Source organism: Triturus cristatus, chromosome 6 (assembly GCF_964204655.1).
Source record: "Triturus cristatus chromosome 6, aTriCri1.1, whole genome shotgun sequence".
Taxonomy (NCBI): Eukaryota; Metazoa; Chordata; class Amphibia; order Caudata; family Salamandridae; genus Triturus; species Triturus cristatus.
In genome coordinates this window covers 1012765284-1012792200 of record NC_140589.1, presented here as the reverse complement: position 1 = coordinate 1012792200, position 26917 = coordinate 1012765284, and the positions used below count along the sequence as shown (strand labels likewise).

Below are 26917 nucleotides of genomic sequence, written 5' to 3'. Positions count from 1 at the left end.
AACTGCCCTAAAAGAACTCTTCACTCTGCAGCAAGGTGAGTTTCTGGAGTAAGGAAAGTTGACCATGTCACTGAACAGTAATGTAGCCTCATTGACTGTCTTTGGAACAACAATTATTGGTTAAGACCCTGTGCATAATATATAATGTAAAATCGTATGGCAACCTCTCTAAAGATTCACCATAGCAAAAAGCTTCTAAATGACAAAACATTCTGCTAAAACTTCTAACACTTAAAACACCTAATTCATGTTTACAGAGTCTGTAAAGAATCGCCTGTTTGAAGGAGTATCCGTGATTGGCACTGTACATTAATACAGTGTATTGTCACCTACAGCTCATTTAACTTTAAAGACTCTCTTCCCTATAATACTATGAAAGCTATCTCGGAGTCACTTGTACAGTGCCCCGATACAGATGGCCAGACTGCTTTTTATAAATGCTTTAATAAATATGTAAGTAGTAGTGTTTAGGTCTTGTATATACAAAGGATACTGTAACGGAGTATTCAATGTTTACCTGAACTCAGAAAGTGTAAAATATAGTAGCAACATCTGATATATACTATTGTCCAACCACACATACAGCTCGAAAAGAGTACAAATTTTCATTTACATAAGCAAATTGGAAAAATAATTGTCAAAGCCAAAAGGCTTTACCAATGTGCCAATATGTATGAACACAGGTATGCACAAATGCATAGTCTATTTGCTCTGTGCCACATTGTAATTTGCTGCATGACGCTGCAAGTTGGCGGAATAAAAAACAAGGCACAGATATATGTGGCACAGAAAGAGACCGGTTGTACAGAGATGAGGCTCAAAGAGGCTATGCACATTTGTGCATGCCTTTGTTTACATAGATTAGTACAATAAAGCCAGACCTGTTCTCTTTGCTAATGTTTGTTTTGTTTTTCTCATCGAGTCACCCTAAGTATAGTGGGACCTGTAAAGACTATCAAACAAAAAGAGGGAAAGGCGGGGCTTTTGCAATAAAAACCTAACTAAATGATATTGCAGGTCCAGCATACATGCCCAACAATCAATCTTTAACAAAAGGGTATGCAGTTCCTAATAATAACGTAGTGTGTGTTAGAATCACTAGGTCCCAGGGTGATGGTGTGAACACGGTCTAGTTAGGCGGAGTAAAAGGTACTCCTACTGGAAATGAAGACCCTCACACACCCAACAAGCGGGTGTCTTGCTTCATCACCGGGTCTTTGCTCCTTATCGGGCCGGCGGTGCAATGCCCGATCAGGCACCCCGAGGGGGCCTTCCTATCGGAGATCTTTATTTCCAAACGCCGGTGAGTGAGGTGTGTGGGGAAACAGTTAGTTGATATAACTAGTGTAGGTGCAAGTGGAGTGAAAGGTAAGTGTACTAAAACAGGGTAGGTGATCCACTTCAAACCGATTTAATAAAGTATGGTCACCACCCTGATTAAAAGCAATCTGCACATCTCTCACCATTAGGTGTATGAGTGATATGTGCTACAACAATAATAAAAAAGGTCAACATGTTTCTTGCCTGGATATTAATTAAATGGCAATTCTTCAGGACCAATGGATACGGCTACCTGCACCTTTATGGTGGTGGCCACAACCTCTAAGAGGTATCAATGGTAGCCACACGTACAGCACCCTAAAAAAGTGTGGTGCCGTGTAAATCAAGAACACACAACCCCATTAGGCTGTGGAGATAATGTGGTCAGGGTAGGAACACACTAATTGTTAGTGTCGGTTGCGTTGGACTCACGTTACCGTCAACCTATGACCCCGCCAGCTGCTCGAGTCTGTAAAGACTATGTCATAGGGCTTATGCTGGACCTTAATTATGAGTCTCACACTTGAAAAACCGGTCTAGGCGCTGCTATAAAACCGGCCCCCAGCAGCAAAACCAGTCACCACCCTATATAATCACGTAGGGAAATGCCCGATGCCTGGTACGGCCAGTCCAGACTAGCGCTGACCTATACCCAGAGTTACCTGGGGTCTTATTAACACCAGGGGTGCAGAGTTAGCCGGTATTCTGAGTAGAATCCAGTGGTGCCATTAAGAAATGGGAAATCACAGGGTGAATCAGTAATTCTGGATCCAATTCACCTGCTAAGTCCCAATTACTCCCCCTTGCCCCCCTCGGTTTTTTTCTGGAGTTTGTGAAAGAGTACACAAACCTCCAAGGTAAACAAGAGAGATTTGCTTGTAAATAGCTCTGTGCATGCAACACATGTTTGTGTCTAGAATGTATATCAAATTGCTTTCTTGTTTTAATCTGAATGTTTTGCTTGGTTTAAATAACAGCCACAGAGAACACCCAAGGGTGTTTTAGGGCAGAAACAAAATGCAAGATTTAATTTTAATGTCGTAGCCTACCAGACAGTGCAACTTTCTGGTTTGCTAGTGACTTCTTGTGGGCATTCTGAAAGCTTCAGTGGGAATGCATTTTTATCATTGCTTACTATTGGCTTTGTTGTTTGTAACTCAGTTACTTGCGTTCTACTTGCTGGCTTTGTTTGCTTTATAACTGTCTACTTGAGTTTGCCCCTCCTGTGGAGCATCTCTTGTTTATTGTATCCTTCTGAGTGCTCGTTTTCTGTAAACAGGCCTTTAAATCTTTCTATTATCTTGTCACATTTGACGTAAAAGGGGTCAAATGTCAGCCATCAGAAAGTGTCGTTCCCGGATTTGACCCGCTACCGAACTGCATCAAGAATTTCAAAGACATATTGAATTTTTTATTGTGGAATAGGCAATTGTGGATATATATATATATATATATATATATATATATATATTCACTGAAAAAACCATAGGTTTCAGGGGCGTTATAGTTAGCTGGACTTTTCACTCGTACAAAACCATTGAAATTCCCCCGTTATAGTTAGTTCAGCTAACTATAACTCGCGCGCCCACAATGCACTGCTGATGACGTCACATATTACATCACTCATGACATGGTCAATGACATCACTCATGACATCACTGATGACATCTCAAATGACATCACTGATGACATCACTGATGACATCATCCAGTGAATGTGTGTTTTTCTGAAAATTACATATGTTTTATATATGTATATCTCAAGGTCGATGGAAGAATAAATGGGTATATAAGTGTCTAAATGGATGATTTGTTTTTGAAAAATTGATTGTATAACTGACTGATTAAGTGTATCTTAGTGAATACATTGCTTAGTGAGTAATGTTTAAATATGTAAATATCTGTATCAGTCTCTCACTTTGTGTATAAGTGGCTGCATGGGTTGGTGAGTAGCTACATGAGTGTCTATATAGGTTATTAGTTGGTTTTTTGAGTATCAGTATGAGTGTCTGAGTGTCTGTATGGTTCGGTGGGGGGTATTACGTAGTGCATAGGTGCATGAATGAGTGACTCACTGTTTGTGTTGAAGACCGCATGTGTGCAGGACTGTATGGGCGGATGAGTGTGTGCATGGGTGTGTTAGTGAGTGAATTACTCTCTCAATAGTGTCTTTATGAGTAACTACATATGTTTTAAACTAGTATATGTGAATATTGGTGTATATAAGTGAGTATATGTGAGAGTGAGAGATTGAAAGAGTTCCTGTATGAATAAGTATGTGTTTCTATAAGTCATTGTTTAAAAGACTAAGTATGTGTAAGTTTCTGTAGAAGTAAGTGTGGTGGTGTGTTTATAACTGTATATGCAAGTAAATGGATGTTTGATTCTTTATTAGCATGAGTGACTATGTGTGTGAGTAACTCTATGGATGAGTGGCATTGTGTAACAGGATGTATAGATGTATGAGTACATATGATGAGTGAGTACATGTATGAATGACTGTATAGGACTGTTGGTGAATGAGTGGATGTGTTTGTGGATCTTAGAATTACTGAATAGGTTGTTGTAACTGATATTGGTATGTCCATTGTTTTGAAAATTTTAGTTTCTATTTTTGAATGTGTGTATCAAAGGTTATATTAGGGGGAGGTCTGCCACTCTATCAGCAAGGATGATGTCATCAGTGATGTCATTTGAGATGTCATCAGTGATGTCATGAGTGATGTCACTGACCATGTCATGAGTGATGTAATATGTGACGTCATCAGCAGTGCATTGTGGGCGCGCGAGTTATAGTTAGCTGAACTAACTATAACGGGGGAATTTCAATGGTTTTCTACGAGTGAAAAGTCCAGCTAACTAGAACGCCCCTGAAAACTATGGTTTTTTCAGTGAATTTCTAAGGTTTTTTAAATGCTAATTCCTAACTATAACGTGCCTGAAACCTATGGTTTTTTCAGTGAATTTCAAAGGTTTTTAAATGCTAATTTCTAACTATGCCTACAGAGATAGGACATGTAAAGAAAGAAGAAAAAACGCACAGAAAGAAAAAAAAGAAATGCAGAAAGAAGCAACAGAAGTCCTCAAAGATGAAGAAAAGTGCAGGAAGAAGGATAACATGCAGAAAGAACAAACAGAAGAGCAGAAAGAAGCCTTGTTGCAAAATCATCCTGTACCCTCAACTTTTTCAGATGGATACTGGTGGTAACTGAGTCTGACTAACCAGTCCTAGAGCCAGTGCTATGTTAAAAGACACTCAGAATACAGTGAAAACACCTACATACACTAGGGAACACTATGTGTTGGGGTCCCCCTGTGATCAGCATGACCTCCTCTGTAAGCCCCTAGTATATAATTGGGCAGGGGATTAAAACTACCTCTTAAAACTAGGGGTGGGCGGAATTTGCGAAATCCACTTTTGCAAATTATCGCAAAAATGTTTAAAATTATCGCAAACAAGCGGAAATATCGCGAAGATGCGGAATTTTTTTTCCCGCATGTTCGCGAACTTTTCTGCATGGTTGCGGGTCGCCAACTTACCCATGTGGTTGCTCGCGGGCGCGGCCATCTTGTTTTGAGTTGTCTCGCGGTGCATGATCGCGAGAAGAAAGACGTGATCGCGCGATGCATGACGTCACTGCGGGCGCGAACTGTCGCGAGACAGCGCAAATGGCTAAAAACAATCCAACATCTCATGGAGAACGCGACCGGATCAAGAAAACTTGTCGGCGAACGCAGGGATTCAGGTAAGGCGATCGCGCGCGCGCGAGAATGTATTATTTTACAGCGCGAGCAAGAAACAAATTATCGCCAAGCTGCGGAAAGCGGAAATTTTGACATTTTCGCGCTCTCCGCGGAACGCAGAAATGCCAAATTATCGCAATTTCCACGAACGGAACACAATTTTTGCCCAGGCCTACTTAAAACGCGCCACAGGGCGTGTTTGCACACATCACCTCAGGACCCATCCCCTCACTTCCCCACTGTGTAAACACGCCCTGTGGCCGTTTTAAGTTGGGAGATTAAGTCCCCTTGAATCCTGAGGGTCCCTAGGGTCCAACTAGACCACTAGGTACCTCCAGTAAGTGCCACAGAGCTGTGTTGCAGAGAGATGTAAAAAGGGGCACGGCCTAGACCACCTCTCTGCAACGCAGCGCAGTGGCGCTTACTGGAAGCATCTGGTGGGCTAGTTGGCCCCCAAGGTCCCTCAGGATTGAAGGGGAATTATTTCCCCAACTTAAAACTCACCACAGGGCTTGTTTGCACACGTTAACTCAGGCCCCGTCCCCTCCCTTTAACACTGTGTAAACACGCCCTGTGGCTGTTTTTTGTTGGGAGATTAAGTTCATTTGATTCCTGAGGGTCCCTAGGGTCCAACTAGCCCACTAGGTACCTCCAGTAAGCGCCACAGAGCTGCGTTGCAGAGAGGTGTAAAAAGTGGCACGGCCTGGACCACCTCTCTGCAACGCAGATCAGTGGCGCTTACTGGAAGCACCTGGTGGGCTAGTTAGCCCCCAGGGGCCCTCAGGATTGAAGAGGAATTATTTCCCCAACTTAAAACGCGCCATAGGGCGTGTTTGCACACGTCACCTCAGGCCCCGTCCCCTCCCTTCCCCACTGTGTAAACACGCCCTGTGGCCGTTTTTTAAGTTGGGAGATTAAGTCCCCTTGAATCCTGAGGATCCCTAGGGGCAAAATAGCCCACTAGGTACGTCCAGTAAGCGCCATTGCAGAGAGGTGTAAAAAGGGGTACAGCCTGCACCACCTCTCTGCAACGCAGAGCAGTTGCGCTTACTGGAAGCACCTGGTGGGCTAGTTGGCCCCCAGGGTCCATCAGGATTGAAAGGGAATTATTTCCCCAACTTAAAATGCACCACAGGGCGTGTTTGCACACGTCACCTTAGGCCCCGTCCCCTCCCTTCACCATTAAATCACACAGATTAAGTCCCCTTGAATCCTAAGGGTTCCTAGGGTCAAACTAGCCCACTAGTTACCTCCAGTAAGCGCCACAGAGCTGCGTTGCATAGAGGTGACAAAAGGGCCGTGGCCTCAGAACACCTGTCTGCAACGCAGCTCCCTGGCGCATACTGGAGATACCTGTTGGGCTAGTTGGCCCTCAGGGACCCTCAGTATTGAAGGGGAATTCATTCCCCAACTTACAACTGGCCAGGGGGCGCGTTTGCAGAGTGCTGCAAGGAGGGGGCGTGGCCTCCGGCGCAATGCTGGTCTTTTATTTTTTTTATTTTTTTAAGAAGGAGGGCTGTGTGGCCCCCCCTTGTTTTTCTAAGTTACTGGCCCTGGAGACCCCATCCCCAGGGCCTGCACCCTAACTTTTTTTGTTGAAAAAAATACATTTGGCCCTCCCAAGGCCTTAATCGGCCCCGGGGACCCCAACACCCGGGTCATGGCCTTTTTTTTTTTTTAATTCTTTAGGAGGGGGCTGCGATGCCCCCCTCCTCAGGCCACTTATGGCCCCGGGGACCCCATCCCCCGGGGCCGGCCTTTGTTTTTTATTATTTAAAAAAAATATATATTTATAGAAACACCTAGGACATGCTGGACAAACCGTATGTACCTATCACCATGACGATTTGCGTGATATTAAAAGGCGACTATGCATAGAATGAATCCACATGGAATGTATTTACACCGCTAGTGAAGCTCTGACGTGTCTGACGCCCTACGGTACCTAATCCCGGTGCCCCCGCCGGTGGGTACTCTCCAAGTAGACACCCTTTGCGTTTATTTATACAAACATGGGTAGCTATTGACGGGCACATTTAATATACACGCACACCAAGCCATTCAAAGGGGATTCGACAAAAATTCGACCAAACTATGCAAGAAACCCCCCTCACGGTTAATAAAACACACATCCACTGCCGGATGTGTAATACTTTTTATTTTACTCTCTGGAAAGGGGACGAACATCACTTGCGAGTCACAGCGCGCTCCTGACAGAGCCCAATGCTGTGTTACACCCACCAGTGCCCGCCGAGTGCCACACACCTCTGTGCTGTATTCCACCACCTAGTGCGTATGCTATGACAATCTCTAGCCCATGTGCACTGTAACACCACCCCGTGAATTTGTCATGCCACACTTGCCTTCACACGGGTTATATTGCCCCATCTAACGTGCCTTCCTCGATGCCTATGTTATAACGCACAGTGCTATGCCATACATATTACAATCTGGGATCCATATCTTTGTCAAAGTGCATATGCAACGTTACACTCCCCAGCACATATTTTATATTACAACTTTAGAGACTAATTAGGTTACACAACACTGCCCTGTGCATATTACACTCCAAGGCGCATATCGCATAGCACACGCTAGTGCCTGTGCTATCTCGCGCTCTCCAATGAATCTGTCATTGCGCACAATGTATTGCATATTATATTTCACGCCCCGGTTCATCTTATATCACACTTTTTGGTGCATAGTTTATACCATATACTATATCTAGTTTTCATTTTCAATCGTGCTCCCAGGACTATGTTCTATATAACACTGTGTCCACCTACCCTTTTCACGGGCATTACATTTTGCGATGGGGTGGAGGGTCAGGGGGTGTTTCTGCCAAGTGAGCCCGGAGTCACATTCACAAACGTCCTCTTCTTCCTGAATAAAAGTGAGATTATGCTGCATACTTGTTCATATTTTAAGTAGTTCGCATAGACACACATTTTAAAAACAATAAAGTTCCTAATACCCACCTTCTCTGAACAGTTAGCTTGCTGTCCCATCCACCTCCTCCCTATCCTCTGTTGTCTGAATCCACGGACTAGCCTCCTCCTTCCTGCCATGCATGGTCTGATGTGCTGCCACTGCCCTCCATTTAGCATGATGTACCAGTCCACTCCTCCTGCCCTCCATTGCCCAATTCTATGGCCCATCATTGACCTCCTGCTTAGCCTCTGTGCTTAGCTTGCGGCCCCTATTCTCCTTCCCCCTGCCCTCTTTGTGCATGCCCCTGCTCCATCCTTTTTGCCCACCATGTTCCATGGACCTGCCACTCCTATCTACTCTGAGTGTTCTGTTGAGCTGCACTCCCCTCCCACCTGCCTAGCATTGTCAGATGACTGTAACCTGTCCCTGCCACCTCCACCCTGCCTGTCCACATGCCATGCCCCTATCCCCTTCCTCTTGTCCTCCATGGTCCATTTTACTGCCACACCCTTCTGCCCTCCCTGGTCTGTTGTGCTGCAACTGCTCCTCCTGCCTGCCCCATGCAGTCTGTTGTGAGGCCCCTTCCCCTGAACTCTCTTGTCTGTGCCCAGGTCCTGACCCTCCCTTCTATCCTCCATGGTCCTTTATGCATGCCCCTGCACCCTCCTTCTTGCCCATCATAGCCATTGTGCTGCCACTAACCCTCCGCTTGCCATGCATGGTCTTCTGTGCTGCCATGGCCCCTCCCACCTTCCCTGTGTGGTCAGCTAGCTGCCCCTGACCCCCTCCCACCTTCCCTCCATGGTCTGTGTGTATGCCATCATAGTCTCATTGTTGCTCTCCATGGTGTGTCTTGTTTCTAGTGCCCAACCTGCCTGACCTCCATGGTCATCTTGCTGCTCCTGCCCTGCCCCCTTGCCCCCAGCCCTCTGTTTCCATGTGCAGACCCCTATTCCCTCCCTCCTGGCTTGTCTGTTCCATAGTATTGCCCCTGATACGTCCCTCCTGCCCTTTATGGTCTGTTATGCTGCAGCTTTCTCTCCTGTCTGTCCATTATGGTCAGCTAGCTACCATTGCCTCTTTCCTCTCTGTTCTCTGTTGTCCATGTGCATGGTCCTGTCCCCTCCCTATTGCTTTCTATGGATTGTTGTGCTGCACTCCCGTCCCGCATGCCCTGTGTGGTGTATTGTGCTGCTGCAAACCCTGATGCCTGCCCTGTAGGGTCAGTTTGGTGCACCTCTCCATGTCCCTCCTGTCCTCTGTTATCCAAGTCCATGTCCCTATCCCAATTCCTCCTGCCTACCATGATCCAATGTACCATACTTGCGAACATTTTGAACTTGGTAAGAGGGAGATTTTGAAAAAAAACTGGGATATTGATTTTCCCCTTTGAGTTACATTGAAAAAGAGGAGATTGTAGACAGGAGACAGATCAAATAAAGACCATTTGAGCTTAAAAACATTGGACGTTTCCTGGCTGAAACGGTTCTGTTGCCATGTATGGTTGTACTACCACTGCCTCTTCCTTCTGCCCACAATGGTCTATTATATTGCCTCAGCCTCTCTTGCCAGTCCTGTATTGTTGGTTTGTTGCCCCTGCCCCCCTTTCCACTGCCCTCCATAGTCTGTTGTGCTGCCAGTGCCCTTCCTGCCTGCCCAGTGTGGTCAAATTGTTGCATCTGCACTCTCCTACCTGCCTTCAATTTTCAGAGTCCGTGCCCCTGGCCTCTGCCTCTCAACATTATCCCAATGAACAACTAGATTGCTAACATTCTATATTTATTACAAAAGTGTGGAACGCCTGACGTCATCTTGATGTAATCAAAACTGTAATACCTAGAGTATTTCCTTTAGAAATTACATATATGAGAGGGTCTTATTTGCATCAAAATTAGGGTTAGTGGTCTAAAAAACTAAAATGAGGACATATTTTCTGAGTTTTCAAATAGCGACAAAGAACTTTTAAATTATTTGTAATCTTTATGTTTTTTTATCCAGTTGACCACTTGATTAAATGTTGCACCTAGGGGAGAGGATGTGGTGTTACTTCCAGAGCTGCAGACTTTGCAACTGGGGAACCAGGTTGGAATTTCTGCTTCAGCTCAACATTCTGTGATTCTGGTCAAATCATTTAATCTCCCCATGTCTACAACCAAAATGAATTTGATCTTGTGTGATGTAACCAATGCTCATGTAAAGCACTCCAATACCTGACAAGTCTGCACTATATAAAACTGCAAATACACAAAAAATAAGTGTTTTGCACACTTTTGTCATTGGGCTACATGTGGGCTACATCTGGGTGATATTTGTGCTGCATTTGGGCTCTTTTGTCTCTGGTGGCCATCTTGGGAGATTTATTTGTTATGAAGTTTCCTAATTTCCTCATTTACTGCAGTCTCCTCAGTAGGAAATGCTTTCAGTTTTGTTACTTTGATTCCATCAAGAAGGTATTCAGATATGTCACACATTTGAATGTTAGCACTCTAGTTGCTCATTAGATCACTGTAGTAAAGCTACTGCTCACCACGGAAGTCTGCTGCTGGTATTAAAAGTGCATGTTTCAGTCTGCATATCAGAATTTTTTTTATGAAATAGAAGAGGATTTGAGAAGTCACTCAAAATGTGCCCTAATTTTTCTTTCTTCAGCATAATCATAATTTCTATGGCAAAATCAACCCCGTCATTGTGTTCCTTTTTAAATTAAATGTTTTAAGTGTTACCAGTTAATTCCAATCAAGATGGCTTCAGGTGTGCCATACTTTTGTCATAAGTAAGACAGTAAGCGCTCTAGTTGTTCTTAAGAACACTCTGGGACATTCTGTCATTGGGCTATACTTGGGCTACATCTGGGTGATATCTGGGCTACATTTGGGCTCTTTTATCTCTTATGGCCATCTTGGAGATTTATTTGTTATGAAGTTTCATAATTTCCTTATTTACTGCATTCTCCTCAGTGGGAATACTTTCAGTTTTTTTATTTTGGTTCCATCAAGAAGGCATTTAGATGTGTCACACATTTGCCATAAATTCTGAATGTTAGCACTCTAGTTGCTCATTAGATCAGTGTAGTAAAACTACTGCTCACCAGGGAAGTCTGCTGCTGGTATTCAAAGTGCATGTTTCAGTCTGCATGTCAGAATTTGTTTATGAAATAGAGGAGGATTTGAGAAGTCAAAATGTGCCCTGATTTTTCTTTCTGCAGAACTAATCATAAATTCTATGGCAAAATGAACCCCCTCATTTTGTTCTTTTGTAAATTAAATGTTTTAAGTGTTACCACTTTATTCCAATCAAGATGGCTTCAGGTGTGCCATTATTTTGTCATAAGTAAGACTGTTAGCGCTCTAGTTGTTCGCTAGAACACTCTGGGACATTCTGTCATTGGGCTATACTTGGGCTACATCTGGGTGATATTTGGGCTATATTTGGGCTCTTTTGTCTCTGGTGGCCATCTTGGGAGATTTATTTGTTATGAAGTTTCCTAATTTCCTGCAGTCTCCTCAGTAGGAAATACTTTCAGTTTTTTACTTTGGTTGCATCAAGAAGGCATTCAGATGTGTCACACATTTGCCATAAATTCTGAATGTTAGCACTCTAGTTGCTCATTAGATCACTGTAGTAAAACTACTGCTCACCAGGGAAGTCTGCTGCTGGTATTCAAAGTGCATGTTTCAGTCTGCATGTCAGAATTTTTTTATGAAATAGAAGAGGGTTTGAGAAGTCAAAATGTGCCCTAATTTTTCTTTCTGCAGCACCAATCATAATTTCTATGGCAAAATGAAGCCCCTCATTTTGTTCCTTTGTAAATTAAATGTTTTAAGTGTTACCACTTTATTCCAATCAAGATGGCTTCAGGTGTGCCATACTTTTGTCATAAGTAAGACTATTAGCGCTCTAGTTGTTCGTTAGAACACTCTGGGACATTCTGTCATTGGGCTATACTTGGGCTACATCTGGGTGAAATTTGGGCTACATTTGAGCTCTTTTGTCTCTGGTGGCCATTTTGGGAGACTTATTTGTTATGATGTTTCCTAATTTCCTCATTTACTACAGTCTCCTCAGTAGGAAATACTTTCAGTTTTTTACTTTGATTCCATCAAGAAGGCATTCAGGTGTGTCACACATTTGCCATAAATTCTGAATGTTATCACTCTAGTTGCTTATTAGATCACTGTAGTAAAGCTACTGCTCCCCAGGGAAGTCTGCTGCTGGTATTGAAAATGCATGTTTCAGTCTGCATGTCAGAATTTTTTAATGAAATAGAAGAGGATTTGAGAAGTCACTCAAAATGTGCCCTAATTTTTCTTTCTGCAGCCCTAATCATACTTTCTATGGCAAAATGGGCCCCCTCGTTTTGTTCCTTTTTAAATTAAATGTTTTAAGAGTTACCACTTTATTCCAACCAAGATGGCTTCAGGTGTGCTATAAGTTTGTCATAAGTAGGACTGTTAGCGCTCTAGTTGTTCTTTAGAACACTCTGGGAAGCTGCAGTAGAACACAAAGGAATCAACTGACAGTCTCTGCCCTTGTTGGATGTACATGTTTTACTCAGAATGTCAGACTTCATTCTCACATGACTGAGAAAGATAATGTGAATTTACAGAAAATATGCTCTCAGTTTAGCTTATAGATCACCTTCCAAACGTCTGTGGGAAAAGCATGAGACAATAGTTTTCTCTCAAACATGATTCATGATACCACAGCAGAAGGCTTTTTCACATGGTAAAATCACCATAGAACACATCACAATTCCTAAAAATGAGTATGGTACCATCAACAAATGATTTATAATGTAACTAAAGTCTTAAAACCTTCTATTAACTGCAATGCTTTTTAATGAGGTGCTATCATGTATATTGGTCCCAAGATGGCTGCCAACACTTCTTGGATGAAGTGCTGACAGCCAATCAGATCTCACGGTGAGATGTGTGGTTAGGCTCCGCCCAGATATATATCTGATTTTACTTTTGATTTTCTCAGGAACTACTGAACAGATTGACACCATATATGCAAAAGGCACATGCCTGACCTGAGGACTACCTCTTTGCCAAATTTCAAGTAATTCTGTTCAGCCGTTCGGGCTGTACCTTCGACTAAAGGTCCTATGGGAAAATGCATGGGGAAAACGCGTTTTGGGACCCCCCTTTTTTCTCAGCCCCCGCTTGACGAATCACCCCGAGACTTTCAGGGTAGGAGCTGAGCGGAGCGCCCCATTAGTTTTGAAAATTTCACGAAGATAAGTCAACCGGCGCCAAAGTTATTCCAAATAGAATGTTGCGGATTTCCTATGGAAACACGGTCCTAACTATAACTAACTACTGGCGACCGCCAGTAGATAATATATATATATATATATATATATATATATATATATATATATATATATATATGACTTCTATATAAAAAACCTTGAGAAAGCCCCATCTATTCAGCCTTTCAGGGACCGAAACACTTGCCGGCTGCCTACAGAGTACCACTAATATGTGTAAATATTTGGTGGAACAAATCACGTTGGATAAAATTCTGAATTTCTAACTGCAAATGAAGCAAATATTCCCAAAAAGAATAATAAAGGCTTCCTAGCATTTTTCAACTTCGGGGAGATACACTAAACCCCCTGTGCAAGTCAAATGTCAGGCTCTGTATTCTGAGGGAGCTTGGTGTTTTCTTTTCTTTCTCCTTCACTCTACGCCACACCACTCCACAACATCCCACTCTGTTCTACCACAATCCTCTCCATGTCACGCAGCTCCACTGTATAACATGGCATTTCACACCACACCATTCTACTCTAAGAAAATATGACACACCACGCAACTCTATGTCATTCCACTCCACTCTACTCTACGCTACTTCACTCCAATCTACCACAATCTATGCTACTCCACTCCACCCTACTCCACTCAAATCTGCTCCAGTCTACTCCAGTGTATCCCAATCTACCCCACTTCATTCCAGTCTTCTCCACTTTGCTTCAGTCCCCAATCTACCACACTCCAATATATCCCACTCCACTCTACCCCAATATACCTCACTCTACTCCACTTCTTTCGAATCCAAGCTACCCCACACCACTCAATTTACCCCAATCTACCCCACTCCACTCTATCCCAATCCATTCCAATCGACTCCACTCTACCACATGCCCATCCCCCGCTACCATACCCCTCTCTACCCCACTTAAATCTACAGACACCTCTCCAATCTACCTCACTCCACACCACCCCAGTTTACCCCACTGCAATAGACCCAATCTCCTCCACTCTACCCCAATCTACTCCACTCCAATCTACCCTACTCCTGTCAAGTCTAGAAAAATCTACCCCACTCCTTTGCAATGTGCCACACTCCAATCCACCCCACTTCAATCGTCCCCACTCCAATGTATCCCACTCCAATATATTCCACTCCACTCCAATCCAACTTAATCTAACCCACTCCACCCCAATCCACTCTAATCCACCCCACTCAAATCTACCTGCTCTATTCCAATCTGCCACACTCTAGTCCACCCCACTCCACTCCAATCTACCCTACCCCACTGCAATCTACCCTACTCCAACCCCAAACTAACTCACTCCACTCCAATCTGCCCCACTCCATTCCAAACGACCCCACTCCAGTATGCCCCAGTCTACCGGACTCCACTCAATCTACCAAACTCCACCAAAGTCTACCCCATTCCGCTCCAGTCCACCCCAATCTACCCCTCTCCACTCCAATCTGCCCATCCACCCCACTCCATCCCACTCTACTCTACGTCACCCTAATCTACTTCACTCAAATCAATCCCTCTCTACACAAATCTACCCCAATCCACTCTAATCAAATGTACCCCAATTTGCCCCACTCCCTTACTCCAATCTACCATACTCCAATCTATTGTACACCACTCTAGCATATTCCAAACTACCCCACCTCACTCCCATCCAGTATACTTCACTCTACGATAATCTAACCCAATTTACCCCACTCCATCTCAATCTACCCCACTTCATCCCAATCTACCCCAATCAGATCAAATCTACCATGCTCCATTTCAATCTACCACACACCAAACCACTCCAATCTACCCCATCCCATTCCACCCCAATATACCAGACTCCACCCCAATCTACCTCACTCAAACCCACTCAACCCCACTCCAGTCTTCTACACGCCAATCTAACCCAATGTACCCCACTCTATTCTACCCCACCACACTCCTGCCCACTCTACTCTGCCCCACTCCAATCTGCTCGACCCCACTCCAATCTACCCCTCCCCTCTCCACTTTACCCCACTTCACACTACCCCATTCAACTCCAGTCTACCTCACTCCACTCTAATCTTCCCCACCCCACTGCACTCCACCCTGCTCCAATCTACCCAACTCCACCCAATCCACCCTAGTCCACTTTACCCTACCCCATTCCAATGTACACAACCCCATCTACTCCACTCCAATTTACCCCACCCCACTCTGCCCCACTCCAGTCTACCAAACTCCAATCCACCTTGATCTATTCCCTCCAATCTACCTCACCCACCCCACTCCAGTCTACTCCACCCCACTCCAATCTACCCCTACTGTCTCCACTCTACCCCTCTCCACTCTACCCGCTCCAGTCTACCCCACTCCACTTTACTCCAAACCAATTTACCTCACTCCACTCCAATTTGCATCACTCCACTCAAATCTACCTCATTCCACTCCAATCTGCCTCACTCCAATCTACTACCCCAATCTTCCCCACTACAATCAACACCACTACAATCTACCCCACTACAATCTACCACCCCAATCTACCCCCTCCAATCTACCCTACCCCACTGTAATCTACTCCTATCTACCCATTTCACCCCACTACATTCCTGTCCACCCCACTCCAATCTACCCCATCCCACTGTACCCAATCTACCCCATTCCAGCCTACCCCACCCCACTTCAATGAACCCCACCCCCTGAAATACTCCAATCTAACCCAATCTAACCCACTCCACCCCAATCTACCCTGCTGTAGTCTACCACAATCTACCCCACTCCTCTCCAATCTACCGCACTGCAATCCACCCAATCTACCCAACTCCACTCTCCCACAATCTACCCCATTCCAATCTACTCCATTCTAATCTACCCCAGTTCACCCCACGTCACTCCACTCTATTCCACTATACACTACCCCACTCCACTCCACTCCATTCCAATTTCCACAATCCATTCAAATGTACCCACTCCATTCAAATCTACCCCACTACAGTCTACCCCTATCTACATGGTTTCACCCAAGTCTATCCCCAATCTACCTCACTCCACTCAAATCTACCACAATCCACCCCATCCTGTCCAACTTCACCCCTCTCCACTCTATCCCACTCTGTTTCTATCAACCCACTCCATTCCAATCTACCCCACTCCAGTCTACTCCAATCTACTCCACTCCACTCTAATCTACCCCACTCCACCCCAGTCTACCCCACTCCACTCTCCCAAAATATTCCCTATTTCATTCCAATCTTCCCCACTCAATCTGACCAACTCCACTCTACCCCACATCACTCCAATCTACGCCACCTAACTCCACTCTACCTCAATCAACCCCATTCCACTCCAATCTACCAGTGGCTTAACAATAGCCCCCTAAGCTCCTGTAATGTGGGGGCCCCCAAGCTCGACAGGTCCCCAATAGCACTGTCCAGTGGTGGCAGGCCACAGGCCTGAGAACTCCTGACTGGCTCTGGAGCATGGGGGCCCCTCCATGTATTTTGCATGGGGGGACCCCTCAAGTTTTGTTAGACCACAGCAATCTACCACAATGTACACCACTCCACCGCAATCTACCTCATTCCACTCCAGTTTATGCCAATCAAACGCACTTTACCCCATTCCAGCCCACTCCTTTCTAATATACCTCACTATACTCTACCCTTCTCCAATCTGCCCTGCTCTAGTCTACCCAACTCTAATCTGCCCCACTTCTCTCCAATTTCCACTCCAATATACCTCATTCCTCTTCAATCTATGCCAGTTTACCCCACTGCAATCCACCCAATCTACTCCACTGTACTACAATCTACCCCACTGTACTACAATCTACCCCATTCCACTCTAACCCAATATACCCCATTCCACTTTCCCAAAACCTATCCCAATTCACCCCATTCTACCCAACTCCACTCTACCCCAATCTACCCCATTATGCTCCAATCTACCTCCCACTGCTCCAGGCTAACCCGTCCTCTCGAATCTACTCCACTCTGCCACTCTTCTCCAATCTACCCCAATTGATCCCACTCCAATCTACTTCACTCCACTTCCGTCCACCCCACTCGACACCACCCCAATGCACCCCATTCCACTCCACCCTACCTCACTCTACTCTGCTCCACTCCACCTTACCCACTCCATTCCAATCTATCCACTCCATTCTAATCTACCCCACTCCAGTCTACCCCTATGTAACCGGCTCCACCCTATTCTACCTCCACTCCACCCCAATCTACCCCACTTCTCTCCACTCTACCTGACTTCTCTCTACTTTACCTCTCTTCCCTCCAATCTACCCTACTCAATTAGAATCTAAGCCCATCCTCCCCACTTCATCGCAGTCTACCCAATCTTTGTATACCCTATCCCACTCTACCCACCCCACTCCATTATACCCCACTCCAATCTACCCCACTTCACTAAAATCTACCCTAATCTACCTGCTCCATTCCAATCCAATCCACTCCAGTGTACTCCACTCCTCTCCAGTATACCCCACTCCTCTCCAGTATACCCACCCCCTCCAGTATACTGCACTCTACCCCACTACAGTCCAATCTACCCCACTCCACTCCAATCTACCCTGCTCCAGCCACCCCAATATACTCGACCCCACTCCACCTCAATCTGCCCCAATTCAATTTGCCCCACCCTGCCCCATTCTAATCTGCCACACTCCAATCTACCCCAATCCTCTCTAATTCACCCCAATGTACCCCACCTCACTCCACTCCAATCTACCCTACCCCACTCCAATCTACCCACTCCAATATACCCCACTCCAATCTACCACCTCAATCTACCCCACTCCAATCTACCCCACTGCACACCACACCAATCTGCCCCATGCAACTCCAAACTACCCCACTCCACCCCACTACACTACTGTCCAATCTACCTCCCACTACTCAAATCTACCCCACTATACTCAACTCTCATCTACCCCACTCTACCCCACTCCAACATACCTCACTCTACCCCACTACAATCTACCCCACTCCACTCTACCCCAATCCACTCCACTAAGCTTTAGCCATGTTGAACATCAGCTACGCCGGTGTATAACATGACTAAAACACACAGCCAAAGCCAACAGCTCTCACATAGGCGAGACCTATTGGCTTTGCCAACTCTTGTTCTGTAAGCAATAACAAATTGTAACCTCTTGACTCCGCGTACTATTCCAGCTAATCTGCAACGGCATTTCCTGCAGAACTCAATAGGAACAGACGTGGTAAAACAGAATACACATTTTTAGGGTTACGTTTTGTGAGCAATTAATTAATTGTGCTTTGTCCACAGCACATCTATGAAACAATATTTCAATAGAGCAGGAAGATCCCTCTATAAATAGCTGAACCTTCGTTCCCTTTGAGGATATTGTCTCACAAGTCTCCAAAACCTTCTGCCTTCATTTAGAGACATTTTGCTTAGTTACATATGTTTTGTTACTTTTGTCTGCTTGGTTTGCTCAGTGTATTTATTTGAAAATGTTGTACTTCTTACTTCTCCTTTCCCGCCAAAATGTTCTACTAGTAAAAAATACTTTTTTGTGTTTAACATGTTAAAAGATTTCTGCTAACTTCCCAGAATGGAACCATAGGTCCTAAAGTTAAAGCTGACTGGCATGTTCTGCACAGATGCTCTATGCTGCATCCAGTGAGAGGGCTGCAGCAGCATTAAATGCTTGGTTGGTGCAAGATTAGTGCTGCCCTTGGTGAACTGAGTGTTTACTGTAGCCTCTCAGACACTGCCTTAAACACTAGAAGTGGCTTTAGTATATTTAAAAACAAACATGTTTACTAGCTGGAGTTCTGCACAGAAGAGGTAGCACATGGTAGTCAGTGGCGGACGTAATTAGAGCACAGCAGGGAAAAGGGGGTTACACACGTACACATGCATGCTCACTTACAGCCACGCGTTTATACAAGTACACACACCCATTCACATCACACCAAACATTAGATAAAATCATACCACTTACCTTCTACAGTTTCTCTGGAAGTAAGCCTTGGAGGTTCCAGGAGGGTTCCGACTTCTGAATCGTCCCATTTGCTGACCTTAAATCGGCAATTGAGAAGAGGCGGCAGTCCCTACCTTGTCATAGAGTGGGATGTGGTCACTAAGACTGCCGACCCTTCCCCACTCTGAGATGAGATGTCACTGATTGACACTTGGCCCGGGTCACTTCAGGGCTTAAAACTGAAGGGCCCAGGTCAGGGGCTATCAACTACACTCCCAAATCTTTGTCCTCAACATTTGGAACATAAACCAAGCAGTCAGAAAAATGGTCTCCCTCCCATCACCCTACGCCTCTACAGATTACATAGCAATGCAACCCAACAGCCGTTATTATGATATTTAAATCTAGCTAAAGACTGACTGGGTTACAAAATAATGTGCCCCCTCCAGTTTATTTCTTGAATGGTTGCCCTGTGTCCTTTTGCCTCAAAGTTCCTTAAAAGTGATCATTTTCCATGCAACATTTGAGTTTGCTTGAGATACAGTTGTCTGGGCAGAGATTCCATAGACACTTGGTGGTTCCTGCTTGGGTGAGCTTCGCCCATTAGCAATCCAGCGTTTGTTTTGCTTCATGCTGCCATAATTTACAAATAAATCATATATAGCATACTGATAAACACCATGTACACCTGTACATGAGTCGCCTGTGAGCCGTCGTCTACTTCACCACTACCTTTTCAATGGATGACACCACACCCCCTCCTCAACAACCCTCAGTCAAGATGTGCTACCTTCATGCTGCCACCACCAAAATCCAGGAGGCCCAGATACCTGCATGCTGCTAATTGTCATGGCACCTCTTTAAATCCTACTCCACTGCCTTACCATTTCAAAATAAAATGTTCATAAAAAATGAAAGCAGGAAAAAAATCATTTAGCTGAACTACTGTAAAATTTCAGGTACCATTTCTTTGCAGTATCATTTAGTAACATGTGTTGATGCATCCTAGTATTTACCAATGGAAAATTATTGTAACTAGTTTCAAAGAGCAGGGATGTGGAATTCCTATAGCCTGACGCCCAGGACAAATTGTTTGGGGGCAAGGGCAACAAGTTTTCATGAGTATTTTGTCCTTGGCACAAGTAGGCCCAACCCCCAGCAGCACAAACCCTTTAACTGCCAGTTTTCCATTCCACATTATGGATCAGGGACGGGCCCTGTGTGCAGTTAAGGTAATATTTGTGTCCATATGTTAATGCTGTTCAAACTTGTATTTATGGTTCATTAATTGAAAGCCTTTATTATTAGGGTGAGCGGCCTAAGTAAATGTTGTAAGCTCTGACTGCTCTACTGACAGTGGTTCCAGTATAAACATGTGTACACACGTTTTCAAAGTTTGGCAAAATGAGGCTATGTATAATGCCCCCAGAATGCTCTCTGATTTTATGTAAATATTTGCAGAAGCTTGAAAGAAAGATTGATGATTCCTTGCTTTCAAAATAAAATGTTCATTAAAAAATTAAACCAGGCAAATAATCAGTTCACTAAAGTACCGTAAAATTTCAGGTACCATTCCTTTGCATCATGTGTTGATTCATGCTAGTATTTCCCAAATATATTCATAATGGAAAATTATTGTAACCAGTTTCAAAGAGATTATGGGAATCAAAAATAAACAAGCATTGGCAAAGCCAGTAGGTCTGAAATTGGTGGTCAGCTTTTTAGTTTTGTCGATGTGTGACTTATTTTAGCCTGGTTTTTGTAAAACCTTATTGGTGTGGCAGCTGCCAAGCCCTCACCATTATAACAAACATTGGCAAAAGTAAACATTGTTTTTGGTCTGCCAAAGTAGTTATTGGCACTGAACAAAACCACGTTGTGTGCCTATATGCTCCTTGTGAAAGGCTGGCTTCACTGGGAGTGACAGAATGCTGTCACTCCCAGTGAAGCCAGCCGATACAGAGAGAGAGACAGAATTTTAATAAACTCAAAAGGTCAAGGTAAACGCCAGACCAAATTAGGGGCCCAATTATTAAAGAAAGTCTCAAAAGTACACCCATGGTATATGTTCTTGCATTATGCAGCTATATGTGTTTGTGAATTCCCAATAATTTACAGAAGTAGGACAAGAAATAGTACTTCTAGAAAATATTAGTGAAATGTATTTTAGCATGAGCAAATACGCATGTGTAGATTTGCTCATGCAAAAATCTGAGTGTTTGCGAGTGCACTTTCCATCCAACCACTTTTCTCCCAACTCTGGAAGAAGGTTTACATCTGCAATTGTCTGGAGCAAATTTCCAACATTTCTCAGTATGGGAAAAGATTAGAGAAGAGTTGTTGAAAACCCTTAAAAGATGCAAGTAAGTAGGTTTGCAGAGACTCAAAAGGGCATTCTAACCCTGGAACTGTTGCTTACCACTACCTTCAGCCCCAGTATGTAGATCTGCGGAAACGTGGCAACATAAGGGGATTGCAAGTATTCAAACACTACTATGGTATGAGCCCTGGCATAATCAGAGAGGCTATATCCGAGCTCTTATATTATGAGATTGCTGCCATAATTTGTTGCCGCACTACATGGCACCACAGAGACAAGTGGTTTCTGTTACAGAACAAGTAGATTTATGAAACAACCCCCCCATGGACAAGTAGATATTTTATTAAATTCCACACCCCTGTTGCAATATGGCAGACAGGATATCCACTAAGTTTTGACAGAGAATTTATGTCCGCCATACTCTTAAGTAAGCTCTACAGTTCACCACCGACAAATCATAAAAAACGTAATCCTTTATTAATTTCTTACACTATAATTTCCCTATGATTTGAGAGCTGCCAGGCCCTTCCTTATTTTATTTTGAGAGCACTGACATTTCTCCAGCAATGACTGTATCTCAGCTGGTGAAAATCAGAAATAGGCTCTCTTTAAACATCTCTTTCAGTTTAGCAGGATTTGGAAAGGACATCCAAACTCCTAAAGTACGCATAGGATCAAATCATTTTTGAGGAGCCTGCATGATATAATAATTGTAATGTGTTCCAGAGTACTGAAAAATCATTGGTAATTATCATGAAGCTTCAAACTGAATACTATTCAGGTTTTGAATACAAGTGTTGATATTTGGCAGTAATTTTGTGTGACTTTCTTCTCTTGTTTGTAGTTCTTGGAGTTTTTGCTAAAAAGACAATACAAAAGCGAACACTGTTTGGTCCATATGTTGGCAGCCTATCCACAGAACCGGCCCAGTGTGAGGAAGGCAAACCGATTTTCCAGGTAATGACCAGTAAAAACAAATTCCAGATTAAATGCTGGAAAATGATCGATTTTCATTTTATATTCTCTCATCTATTTGCTCTCGTGCAAACCAAATATTGCAATTTCGACAAAATAATTCAGACAAGATGTGGACCATGGCACTTTCATTCTTGACTTGCCAGAATATCAATGTGCACCTGGTGGAACGGTTTCACAAAATGTGTCTTGGAAACATGTGCCATCCACCTGAAAATTCTTCATCATATGACAAATTAATATAAAATAATTGTTATCTTGAACATGGTGAAGCGGAGGGGCAAGATGGCGGCCTCACCGATGGCCGGTTGAGCTGGGCTGAGACTCGCTCCTGCTGAGCATCACTACACTAGGATGCATACCTGATTCTTGTCGTATTCCTCTGTGCTGGGACGGTATGTTGTGGCGACTCACGACGTTTCTCGATAGAAGCTCCCTCCAGCCGCTTCGCGCTGCGTTCCTGCTGCACGGCTCTGTCACGTCATTTGGTGGGATCGTCCTACGGAGAATCGGAGTAATGCCCCCAAAAACCCTAAGATCTCAAGCACAGGGGCGGACTGCCCTGGTCTCCGCCTCAATTACAGGAGCTGGCGATGGTAATGGAACATCAGCGGCAGCAACAACTCGCCTCACAAAAGTGCCTTTGCCTTTGACTGTATCCGCAGCTGATGGAGCCTCGGAGTCAGCGGTTGCGTCCGGAGGTAACCTCTTGGCCGAGGAAGCAGCTGCAGTTTCTACGGTCAGTACCGGGACTCACAAACCAGGTCGGATTATTCCTAGTATGTTTCACAAGGCAGGCGAGCAACCAAAAACGCCGCAAATTGCTGGGGGGAGACGGGAAAGAGCAGCTGCGGTGGCGGCAACAGCGCTGATCACTAAAACTACCGCTAAAACCGCTAAGAACCCTGTCGCAAATGGTTTAAATGGCCCCAACGTTTCTGCTGCTCCCGTGGTTCTTTCAGCCCCAGAGGGTGTTGCTCCTAAGCATTTAGTTGTGTCTACCTCAGCAGCTACCTCTGTTTCTGCTTTGGTCTCGGTGGGATCCATTCAGTCAGAAGGGATTCTGGGAGCTGTAGTTCCAGCGGATGGTATTGCGCTCAGTGGTGCTGGGGAGGCAAGCTCAAATCTGGATGGCCCCCAGGCTGTACGGGTCGAGGCCGATCCTGCAGATAAGTTTTACTCTCTTTCAGACCACACTATGTCCTCAGAGGAGGAAGGCGATCTTGTAGAAGGCAAGGACTGGTCTGATGCCAGTGACCCGGGGGACTGGGATAGCAGCGAGCATGTACACACAGCTAGGGGAACAGTTCGGAAATCTGTAAGAGCCCCAGATCAGGAGCGCTTGGAAGCAGGCTCCCTAACTTGGGATTACTCGTTTTCTGGACGGACCCCATTTATTGATCCCCCTATACCCGGGCTACCTTCAATAGACGTTGCTAACCATGGGTCAATCCCAGGATCTCCTCCAACGGAAATTACATTGGCAGTGATCTATCAATCCATAATGGCCCACAGGGAAGAGTCAAGGCAGGAAAGCGCTCGGACACAGGGGGCCTGTCGTCGCCTCCAAAATTCTATACGGCGGGTCGCAAAAACCTGTACTGAAATTGTCACAAGGGTAGGCGAGGCTGAAGAGAGAATTTCTACGTTAGAGGACGATTTAAGCTCACAAAAAAATTTAACTGCGACTATCCAGTCACAACGGGAAGACATTATATGGAAACTCACGGATCTTGAAAACAGGGCACGTCGGAACAACCTCCGGGTCCTTGGTGTTCCTGAAGGGATTGAAGGATCAGACACTCGCAGATTCATTGTCGAATTATTCACAGAATCATTCCCAGAGATTCAACAATGGGACTGGGGGACAGAAGTGTTACGTGCTCACCGCTATCCATTTAAGCAGAGCGGGGGTTCTAACGGGGGTTCTAGCCATGCTTCGGATAAGCCAAGAGCTATCCTCATTTGTTTAAATAATTTTCTGGCCAGGGAGAAACTTTTCGACCTGGCACGCCCAGATAGAAAAAGGTCGGCCAAGGGGTGTCAATTTTTTGTGCGCCCTGATTTCTGTCCTGTTACTGTCGAGCGAAGGTGGCACCTCCGCCAACTAATTACCCCCTTTCAGTCAAAGGGGGCTCAGGCATTTTTGCTTTTCCCTTCAAAGCTCAAGGTCATTTTTAAGGGACAAGTTAAGTTTTTTCAATCTGAAGTGAAAGCTAAGGATTATTTGGACTCATTATAAGGAAAAGCATGGCTCGATTTGTGGTGATAAAAGGTTGGCGTTCATCAATACTGGTTTTTCTTTAAGACTCCCCTTCCCGGACTCTTAAATGAAATCTGAAATCTGATAACGTCTATGCTTGAATCTCTTATATGACCCATTATCGGCCCTCACCAGTTTTGCTTATTGTATTAGATCAATAAAGGGTGTTGAAGTCAGGAGCTAGTAAACTACAGGGGTATTTAGCTACATGTAGTGTGGTGATGGCTCTCAGGAGTGTGAGTCTTGCCGGCTCCTCCATCGCAAGGGCTAAGGCCTGTTGCCCTTTGTAGGGGTTGGCGGGGGTGTGGGTGGTGGGGTGGGGGGGTGTTTTGGGTGGAGGGGGGTTATTTTTAGTATTAAAAAATGCTTGTGGTTCAACTTAGCTTTGTGTAGTTCAGTATTTTTTGATGGATTTGACACAGAAAAGATATTTGCTGATAGTCGTTTAAAGTTAGAAGCTTATTATCATAGTGCAGGTATACGTATTTACATTGAATGCCGCAAGCAAAAATTAGGATAGCTTCCTGGAATATCTGTGGGCTAAATAATGGAAGGAAAAGGGCTCTGTTCTCAAAATTCTTGTCAGTTTTTCGGCTGGATTTGATTTGTATTCAAGAGACCCACATTCCCTGGAATGAGCGGGGTATGCTTCGGATACCTGGATTTGAATTAATTGGCTGCTCTCGCCAAACTTCTAAGATCAGGGGGGTGGCAGTCTTGGCAAGACGAGGTCTTTGTACTTGCAGAAGGACTAGTCAAGATGGTGCAGGCAGGTGGGCGATTGTTGAGGTAATTTTAAACCTTAGGTCTTATACAATATGCACGGTGTATGGGGCAAATTTAGACGATCCGGCAGTTCTGCACCACCTGAATACTGAATTAGCTCTGTATCCCAACCCTACGTTTCTCTGTGGAGATTTCAATATTAATTTAGCGGTTAGTATTGATCTATCTACGGACCAAACATACTTTGGGAAAAAGCCCAGGGTGTTTCGGGCATTACAAGCTTTAGTGCAAGAGCATTGTCTGTTAGACTGTTGGCAGGCCCATAACCAACTATTAGATGGATTCACATATTATTCGGCCCCACATAATAAAATGTCCCGACTAGATTATTTTTTTATATCTGAACAGTTGGTTTTGTCATCTTCCATTGCACTGCATCCAAGGGTACTATCTGACCACAACTTACTTATGGTGGAATATACTCTCCCACAGCAGGCACTAGAATTTAGGGCTTGGACGTTTGAAAGAAAATTATTGACAGAACAGGCCTATATAGACCATATGAAGTGCTGGATTAGCGAATTCTTTGATTTCAATGTTGGCACAGCCTCTGAGAATGTGGTGTGGGATTCATTCAAGGCGGCCATGAGGGGTGAGACTAGGAGTTTTTCCTTCTTCCGTCGAAAAGCAGCCCAGCAACAAATTTACGAGCGCCTGGCAGTATTAAGCACAGTAGAGACAGAATTGATTGAAGCTGTAAGAGAAGGCAGAGGTATTACGCAAATTCAAGCCAAAATAGCTAAGACGAGGGCCTCTTTGCTGGAGTTTTTCGGTCAGGATTTAGCCGCTAAATTCTTGCAATATCGCTCCGAGATGTTTGAAATGGGAGAACGGTCAGGTAGGGTTCTGGCAAAGAGACTTCAGCAGAAGGGGCTGGCCAATTCTGTTACTAAGATACAGAACCCACAAGGTCAGCTTATTGAAACCTCAGAAGGGATCCTTGAGGTGTTTCAACAGTTTTATAAAAATCTTTACAATGAAGTCAGGAATTGCGTTGCAAATCAAGGCCAGTACACTGCAGCCTTTCTGGCCAGTATTCCAACTACCCAACCTACCGATCAACAGAAAAGCGTCCTTTCGGCCCCCATCGAATGGGAAGAGGTTGAGACAGCAATTGGAGCACTGGCCAACGGCAAAGCATCAGGCCCTGATGCAGTTCCACTAGAGTTTTATAAAGTATTCACCCAGGAGATTCGACGGGTTCTTCTCTCTGTTTTGAGGGCTGCACAATTGGGAAGCATTCCCGAGTCCTGGACCCTGACTAATATTATTCTTTTTAAGAAAAAAGACAAACCTGAATTGGATCCTGCCTCATTTAGGCCTATCTCACTCATTAATTCGGATAATAAAATCTTTGCCAAGATTC

General features: G+C 44.5%; 1 protein-coding gene across 2 annotated transcripts in view; it reads left to right on the top strand.

Annotated features, from left to right (window-relative positions):
* The window catches only part of LOC146820926 (zinc finger protein PLAGL1-like), a 517626-nt gene that overhangs the window by 374179 nt on the left and 116530 nt on the right, over positions 1-26917 (top strand). Inside the window, exon 3 of one of the 2 annotated variants that reach the window (XM_085611798.1) lies at positions 22372-22484. The exons of the other annotated variant lie outside the window; for it this stretch is intronic. Within the exon in view, the coding sequence (XP_085467924.1) occupies positions 22372-22484 (113 nt within the window). The remainder of the gene's footprint in view (positions 1-22371; positions 22485-26917) is intronic. 2 annotated transcript variants of the gene reach the window in all.